An 8,766-nucleotide genomic window follows, 5' to 3' on the forward strand; every position below is an offset into this window, starting at 1 on the left:
GCTAAAAATCATTACAAAAGTCCAAACACAGGCAGATGAGTCTGTGGGATGGAAATCTCATCTGTTTGCTCTCACCCTGGACTCAAGGTGAAAAGTCCAGTCCTTGGAAGGTCTGTACCGAGTTTTGCTGCTTCTCAGCAGAGTGGTCTGGCCACCTCCTGAAGGATGCTGTAGTGCAGAAGGACCCTTGTGTTTTCTTTTCTTCCTTTTTTTTTTTTCTCTCCCATCATCTTTCAGCTTGAGTGTCTCTCTCTCTTCCTTTTCTTGGTTTAAAGAGGACAAGTCCGCGGAAGTTTTTTTGTGTTTTTTTTTGTCTGTAGGTTGTTCTTTGCCTCTATGGCCTAGTGAGCTGTGTGTAGACGGGCTGTTCCCAGTGCTGTGGGCTGTGGGTCTGGGGGATGGAGGGGACCCCAGAAGTGTCTGCAATGGGGGTGTACATCGGCCTCTGGGTGGGGTTCATGTAGGTGAAGGTGGAGTAGAGGCTGGTGCTCTGGCCGGCGGCGTGGCTGTAGTAGGAGTTGGAGCTCTGGTGGTCTGTGTAGTCATACTGCGAGCGGGTGATGGTCGGGTAGGACGAACTGTAGTGCTGGAGGTTGAAGGAGCTGTAGTTGATCTGCTGCGGCGAATGCTGCTGCTGCTCGCTGTAATGGCTGGGGCTCAGCTGCTCCGTCTTGATGTGCGGCCGCTGCTGGGACTGCCCCTGCTCGCTGCTCAGGGGGGTCATCGTGTGCGCCGCTTGGGGCTGAGCCTGTGGCGGCGGCTGCGGCGGCTGCGGCTGCTGCGGCGGCTGCTGCTTGGACATCCACACGTGCCCAGCCCCGGCTGGGGTGGCGGCGGTGCTGCTGATCCCGTAGCTGCCCGTGTAGGTCACCTGGCCAGGCTGCCCATGAGTAGCCGGGACTCCAGGGTGCCCGTTGGGTGGGAGGTACTGGTCGAACTCGTTGACGTCGAAGGTCTCGATGTTGGAGATGACGTCACTGCTGAGCTCCCCGATGTCCACATCTCGAAAGTCAATGTGGGGCGGCTGCCGCCCTCCCTCTTGCAGGGGGCGGCCTTCTCGCTTCAGGTCTTGCTTGCCAGGCTGGACGTCTGTTTTGGGGGTCGTGGGCGGTGTCGGGGGGCCTTGGGACTGCCCTGGAAAAGGAAAGACAGAGCGCAAGCCGCGGTGAGATGGCTGCCCTTCTGTAGCGGCCCCTAGTCGCCCCGTATCTGGGATGCTGATACGTCCTGCAAGCAAGCTAACACCATCCAGTTTTATAACCGGGAGGTGTTGTATAACAGCGATAACACAGTTAATACTTAACTCCTGATCTGTGGGGCCCGACAGATCATAACGCCTTGCCTCTGAAGGCAGTTGCATAGGGTAACACAAACATTTGCAGGTGTTGGGTATATAAAAGCGATCAATAGCTGTGTCAATAGATCTTGGGGCGGAAGGGGGGGCGGGGAAGGAGTTACAGAGCTTTTCTGACCACTTGCAAAGTGGAGAAATGTGGGTTTTTTTAAAAAGAAAAGTGTGGATTGAAATGCCTGGAAGCCTGTTTCAATTCTCTTTTTCAGGCCTCGAGTGGGACAGTGCGCATGTGTTACGTGGCAAAGGCAGCGGATGCGGTTTTCTCTGTGGGGCGTGTGTGTAAAAGTGCATTCACCTGTCTCTTGCTGCATCTGGTGAGCGTTTCTCTACAGACAGGTTGCATTTTAAGTCTGGTTACCAATATAGAGCCACGCACCGTGCCAGCGCAGTCTGCAGGGGCACGTGCGTCTCCCTCCAGCTTCCCTCCCCATCCCGCCTGGGGAAGGCTGCAGAAGAGGCCCCGTATTTACCAGAGTGCTCCCCGGGGGAGTGCACCTCGCTCATGCTGGAAGAGGACTGCGGGGAGTCCGCCTGCAGGGCCTTGAAGATGGCATTGGGGGAGATGTGGGTTTGCTCCGAGCCCTCCTCCTGCTCCGACTGCCCGTTCTTCACCGACTTTCTCCTCCGGGGCTGGTACTTGTAGTCAGGGTGGTCCTTCTTGTGCTGCACCCGCAGCCGCTCGGCTTCCTCCACGAACGGGCGCTTCTCGCTTTCGTTCAGCAGCCTGGGCGAGAGCAGGGCAGCCGTGGGTTAGCGACCCCTCCAGCGTGGCATGGCGCTTACGGCCTTCGCTCCCCCCTGGGGCAACGCGGCAGGGCCCAGCTTATTGCTGCTCCTCTCCCCAGCCGGGTGGTTTGCAGCCCAACCCTCACTCCAGCAAGAGTGTCATCTTGGGAGCTTCTCCCTCCCCACCCCCAGATCAGCACCTCTCCTCTTACCCCATTGCGCTGCTTCCTAATCTCGCTCTGTCGGGGGTACCCCTCAACTTACCCCCTTTCCCCCCCTCCCGACACCTCCTTCCCCACATTTTGGTGGCCAAACAAGACGTAACAAAACTCCTGCCCTGTTTTTTCCCCCCTGGGTTTGGTCTGAGGTGCTCCCCCTTGGACGAGAAGTGCACACACACACACAGATTCAATAGGAGATTAGATGACTAACCCCCTGGATGCCTCTGGGCACCGCCTCATGCAGTCCACATTTGCTCCGAAACTTTCCCCTTTTGCTTCAAACTCCTTAAGTTTTTTTTCCTGCAGTCACACGCCGCAGGGCTCGGCCAGGTGACTCACTGGAGCTCTGCTTTCCCTCCCTGCTTGGTTTGAAAGGCTGGAGGAGTTAAGCCATGCACGGCTGCTCTTCAGAGCCACACACCCACCCAGGGGCTTGGCGGGGCATTGCCAGCTCTCCCTCCGCACCCCTCCCTGCTTCCACCCCTCCGGCCACAATCAACCCAGGCAAATCGGATGCAATCTAGAAACCCCCCCGGGTCCTCCTGGAGCCCCAAACTCCCGTGTGTGACTGGGCCTCTTGTCCCCTGCAAGCTGCGGTGGGGGTCTCTACCCCCTGAACATCTCCCATTGCATCTAGGGCGATTGCAATCTCCCCCCTTGCAATCTGCCATTGCATCTCACCCCCCTGAGCATCTCCCAAGGCCCCTAATTCACCTTGCAGGGGATGAGGGGGTAACTCTGAAGCCAGCCATGCGTCGCACTGGGAAAATGAATGCGTGCAAGAGCGGAAAGCGGGGAGAGGCAACAGGTCCCTGCTTTGCCTCTGCGCTCTTCCCTGCGTGCTTTCCCCTTGATAAATAAGTTTGCCAGCGTGCACACAGCACCCACACGTATCCTAAGGCAAGAGTTCGGGGTCTGCCACCATCATCCCCCTGCCATTGCCCCCCAACTCACCTCCAGAGCTTGCCCAGGGTTTTGCTCAGCTCGGCATTGTGCAGATGGGGGTACTGGTCAGCCAGCTTTCTCCGGGCAGCCTGAGCCCACACCATGAAGGCGTTCATGGGTCTCTTCACGTGCGGCTTGTTCTTGCTGGATCCGTTCACCCGGACCGGCATGGGGACCAGGGTCCAGTCGTAGCCCTTGAGGACCTGGCTGACAGCCTCCCTGATGCAAACGGGGAACTTGTCCTCGTCGCTGTCTTTCTTGAGGTCCGGGTCCCCCTTGGGGAAGGTGTTTTCTTGGGGCCGGGTGTTCTCCGTGTCCGATCCGGAGCCAGAGGGGCAGGGAGAGCCTGCAGAGTCATCCGACATAGTGGGGCTGGGGGCGCCAGAGATGCATTTCTCCTGCTCTTCTGTCATTTTCATGAAGGGGTCTAGGAGATTCATGCGAGAAGGTGGCAGAGTGGGGGCAGGATGAAAACCAAAGGGTGGGGAGAGGGGAGGGGGGAGGCGGGATGACAAAATAGTAGTAATAATAAGGGGCAAAGTCTTTGCAAACCAGCGGGAAGCCTGCCGGGGTCGGGCTGGGGGAGAAAGGAGGGAGAAAGCGAGGCAGAGCTGGAGAGGAGGGGGGCGGGAAGGGAAAGCAGCCCAGCGGGGAAAAAGTTTGCAAGAGTTGGATTTGTTAACAGCAGCTCACAGGAGGAGGAGAAGAGACAACTGAGATGGGTCACAGGCGCCTGCAAAGTTGCAATCTGCTCTCAGAGACGTGCTCCAGCCCAGCTCGGGTGCTGCTGTGGGTAGTCAAAGTGGGGTGGGGGGGAGGAAAAAAAATGGGGTGGCTTTTTCCCCCCCTTGCTCTCTCTGCCTCTCAGAAGAAGAATTACAAAAAGAAAAAGAATAATAAAAAAGAAACAAAAAACAAAAAAAAAGAGAAAAAGAATCCTTAGTTTTGGCAAGTTTGAGGCTCCCGGTTGCACCCAGTCGGTTTCCAACCCAAATCTCCAACTCTCTCTGTGTCTCTTTAATAAATAGCCTGCTCTGCTAGTTCACCTTAGAAACTTTCCACCAATGACAGCCCTGCCTTTGGGGGCTGGCAAAGAGAGGATTGGCTGCAAGTTTTCGTAGGGTGGGGAGAGCTGAGCCCAGAGCTGAGAGCAGGGGAGGAAAAAAAACACTGCAAAGTTGCAGTGCCTGAGTTGACTCTTTGTGCTGCAGACTTTTGTGATACCTTTCCAAAGCGCCTTTCTTTTTGCTCTCTGTGGGGCTAGGTAGGTTGGGGGTGGCTGGACGTACGCGATGGCTGCAGCGCTAGAGAAGCGACTTCAGGGGTAAAAAAGCCCATGGGATTGCCCAGGCTGCGCGCTGCTGAGCTGCCCCGTTCCTGTGGCATGGCAAGGAGCAGAGCCGTCCTCCTTAGAAGTCAGTGGTGTTGCTCGGTTGTGCCTCCGGCCTTGTTCCCCGTGTCAGCCGCTCTCACTCCTTCACTTTAAACCCACCTGGCTCCAAGGTGCGATGCCCGCCGGGTGGATGGGCCCTTCTGCCAGGTGGGGTTCGCCCAGCTGCGAGCGGAGATGGGCAAAGTTTTGCAGCCGCTCAGTGCTGGGCAAGGGCGTTCGGAGGCAGGTCGTCTGCCCTGGGGCTGTCGTTTGAAGGTCCTGTAATAACGTGCGTGGAGTCGGTGGCTTTAAATTCAGGGATATGAACCCTACCGAGCAACAGGGGTTTCCCTCCTATGTTACTCTGACTTCATACAACTTTCTCTTTCCTCCCTGTAAGGAGCGGGCGTGCAACGTTTTCTCCGGCTTGACGATTTAAACAGTCTGTTTTGCACTAAGGAGTACGAGGAGGCAAATGCTATTCAGGGACACACAGGTAGCAAGGATGGGGACGCTGTGGAGTCCCTTGCTTATGTGAACAGAGAAGGGAATACCCAGCCCTGACTACGCCTAGACCCCCTCTGCAAAATCATGTCATAAAACATGACATTTATTAGCATGTCCCGGTATTTCAACCTAGAGTTTCTCTCTTTTGCCCCCCACCCCGGGAATAACTCGTGTTCTGCCAACTACAAATCTTTGCTTCTCTTTGAATGTGGAAGACCGATGTAATTCGATTTCCACCCCCAGCAAATGCTGGGGTTTTCTCAAAAAACAAGTTTCGAATGCAGCTGTGATGGCTGGAGGGTTTCGGTGGCAGGTTGCTCTTGAACGTACTTGTCTCTTAAGGGGCGAGTCCGCTTGCAGGGCATCCGGCGGGGGTTTCTGACACGGACACAGCGAGGTTGCCGCTCGTGAGCTGGACAGACTCGGAGCCCACCCATGAGAGAGAAGGGGGCAATGACAGTGAGAGACTGTTAACAGCCCCCTGTCATCATTTATTCTCGCGCTAAGCCCATGCTGATGCCTCATCCTGGTATCCCCACATGCACATCCCTATCTTGTCTCCATCCCAGACCCTCTGCCGTTTACCTGGGCAATAGCAAAGGCAACCCTTGCAGCGCTGGGATGCCACTTCTGCCCGGGAACCCCTGCAATCAGCCGCTGGCACGGTGCTCGGGCCCAGGCGGGCATCATTCAACGGGTCTTGCTTTGCTCTTGGCACCTTTTCTGCACCTCATTTCGTCCTCCTGCTGCTTCTTTGGAACTTTTTACCTTTGTAAACACCTTTCTTTTCTTCCCAGTGCCCGAGCGAAATTCTCCTTTTCGTACCGAGAGGGCGCCAAAAGCCCAGAAACTGACCCTAAACTTTTCACTCCCGCAGCTCCAGAAGGGTTGGCTGGATGGGGATGGGAGTGGGGGGGGATGAGTCTTCTTGCTGAACTGGGCTCATGTCTGATTGATCAGACTTCGAATCGTGATCTGCCTTTTTTTATTTATTCTTTTTTTTTTTACAGGATTCAGCAGTAACCGTTGCTTAGCAAACCCCGAGGGGCAGCTGATCCAAAGAGCTTTCCACCCCAGTGATCAGTGAACCTGACAAGGTATCAGACCAACGTAACACTGGGCAGACACCTCTGGATATTCACTTCTGTACCTTTAGGTGGGGGGAAATCTGCCTGTCGAGTTAGTTGAGTGCATCTCCCCTTCTCCCCTTGCCTTGCACCCTTTTGCGTCACTGCCTTGACGTTACATGTTGTTTCAAGAGTTGTCTTCTTTCTAAAAGTCTTTGGGGAAAGCTCAGGAATCGAATGTGCCATAACTGAGCACTTTTAAGCAGCATAATTATTTCAAGACTACCGTATGTTGCCGTGCCGCAGGTTTCTTGTATCTCTGATTTATCAGATTGGCATTTGCTTTGAGAATTGAACAATGGCACGTGTCATCCTTTAGAGCTAGGCTTAACTCAGTCTATACATCCAGTGCCCGTCTATATATCTAGTCTGTATATCCAGTGCACAGGAATTTTTCTGTGTGTGGCTGTGTCTCTGTGTTAGGGAGTTTTATGCGATGCTTAGAAAGGTTGAGATCGCTTTTCAAGGGGATGGCAGGGACTTGATTGTATAGTTTGCTGCTGCACAGACTGAAATTGTACAAGGAAGAGTTCTGAACTAGTTGCCAAACTGCCTAAGCTGCTCGTCCAAAAACTCAAACACAAGAAAGACAAAAAAAAATATTTCAAGGGCTTCAATTTTTTTGGGGGGGGAAGGTGGGTGTGCTTCGAGATGGCCTTGGAAACCCCCTCCCCCAAATTTCCCCTTTCACTTGGTAGTGAAATATTTTAGCATCTGCCTTCCTAATTGCAATCTGCTTTTTCATACAGCCTGTGGATCAAGTATCACCGATGAAAACAAAGTTATCTCCGTTCAGAATAGACCCTATCTTGTGGTAAGGAAGGATTATAAAGAAAAATTAAGGGCTAAAGATGAGAAATGAATTGGAGCAAATGCCTGTGCTGCAGCTTTACTCTCGGTCCTCCCCCCACCTCACCCGCACACAGTTTCTCATCTATTCACCTCTGCTGCTGCAAAGAAGGACAGATATTTTTGTGTGTGCAATTTTCCTTATAAAATACACAGTGCCTAATTCTGAATTCAATTCAAGCATTGCTGTTATTCCCCCCCCCAGTACTTTATCGAGACTGCTTCAGTTCACAGCCTTTGTCCTGTTCAACTGCATTGTCATGCTTGACGATAGTACGTGTGCGGGAACACATTATTCTTTTAAAATCTGCATTTAATTTTGTTGTATTGAATTGGAAATCTCACTTGCAAAAAAAAAAAAGAAAGGGGGGGGCATAAGGGGAAGGAGTGCTGAATCAACCCATTTCTAGAAGGAAATCTCCCCGCTAGACCCTTTCTGCCTGTGCTATCTTTCTCTCAGAGTTTTTACTTGCAAATCTTTGGAAAGTAGTTATCTTTGGGTGAGTGAAAAGGTAAGTGTATGTCTTATTAACAGAGTCTTTGTCATATAACGATAGCGGGGGGGAGTCAGAGCCAACATTTTGTTGCAAAGGGTTTTGCTTGTCTTGTGTGTGTCTGCAACAAGAAAGCACATTTTCTTGCAAATATTGGCTCTGCAAAATATTTAGCAGGGACCAAAAACAAAAAAAGGGAGACAGTGAGATTTGCATCAACAAAAAGTTCTGCTGTAACTAACATTTAGGTGGACATTTTTTCCCTTACCCATTTACAACGGTTTTTGCAGTATTGTTTTTTTTCCTTACAGATATGTAATTTGCCATGGGGACATCAGAGCAAAATCAGCCAATAGGTTGTTCTCATGTTAGCTGAACTGCCCTAGCCAAATGCTGGACAAAGATACCTGGGGGGAGAGAAAAAAGAAGGTGACAAGAGATTGTTCCCTGGCAATACTGCTGATTGGCAGAGATAAACACAAATAACTTGGGAGGATAATTGAGTTAATGAAAAGTGTTATAATGAGAAGAGTTTTCATTCTGAAAGTCCATCTGGTGAAAGGATTCTGCCTTTTCACGACGAGAGACTCTCTCGCAACAAAAGACCGTGGCTTAACAAGTTTGAACAGCAAACAGGAGGCAGATGCAAAGTAGCTTTCCTTGTTATGCCCCCCTGCAATTTTATAGTTTGCGCCTCATTTTTTCTATTAAATAAATCCTCATCTACAGAATAGGTGGAAAGGTGGGCAGCCCAGTTCACTTTTTAAGCTGACAATTTCTTTTCTCGTCATCTTAACTTGCAGCAGGATGCTGGGTTTTTTTTTTTTCAGAAGTTGCATGATTTTACTATCAGTCTCTGGTCCGTGGTGCAGGCAAGTTCTTTAACCAGAAGAGTGCGAATTACATTTCTCATTTCGTCCCCCCTCTTCTTTGTGCCCAAAACGACTGCTTGCAGGCACTAAGCAGCGAGAGAAAGGCAGGCAGTTTAATAGTGAGGGGGATCATATCCATACGGGACGTTCAGAAGGATTTTTCTTTCGAACCCTACAAATATTTGCTGTGGCCATATTGACACGAATCAGACGTGTTTGCTAAGAGCTGGCTGCTGTTTCTGCATTGAAGTCAGTCGAGTTTTTATGAAGCGCATGCATGTGTGTGTGTGTGTGTGTGG

The 8,766-nt window shown here is 51.9% G+C and overlaps 1 protein-coding gene and 1 long non-coding RNA gene across 2 annotated transcripts; one reads left to right on the plus strand and one right to left on the minus strand.

Annotated features, from left to right (window-relative positions):
* Positions 1-259: 259 nt before the first annotated feature.
* Positions 260-4,240, minus strand: SOX9 (SRY-box 9). The gene is made up of 3 exons (XM_019516137.1): positions 3,256-4,240; positions 1,825-2,078; positions 260-1,134 (listed from the first exon to the last, which is right to left on the minus strand). The coding sequence occupies exons 1-3, from the start codon at positions 3,684-3,686 to the stop codon at positions 335-337; spliced, it is 1,485 nt and encodes a 494-aa protein (XP_019371682.1). The 5' UTR covers positions 3,687-4,240; the 3' UTR covers positions 260-334.
* Positions 4,241-4,355: 115 nt separating this feature from the next.
* Positions 4,356-8,528, plus strand: LOC109296657. Its single transcript, XR_002097017.1, has 4 exons — positions 4,356-4,510; positions 6,136-6,222; positions 7,002-7,066; positions 7,907-8,528. It is a non-coding gene; the product is annotated as an uncharacterized LOC109296657 (long non-coding RNA).
* The last annotated feature ends 238 nt before the right edge of the window (positions 8,529-8,766 follow it).

This window comes from Gavialis gangeticus, unplaced genomic scaffold (assembly GCF_001723915.1).
Source record: "Gavialis gangeticus isolate Ggan-Ray unplaced genomic scaffold, GavGan_comp1, whole genome shotgun sequence".
Taxonomy (NCBI): domain Eukaryota; kingdom Metazoa; phylum Chordata; order Crocodylia; family Gavialidae; genus Gavialis; species Gavialis gangeticus.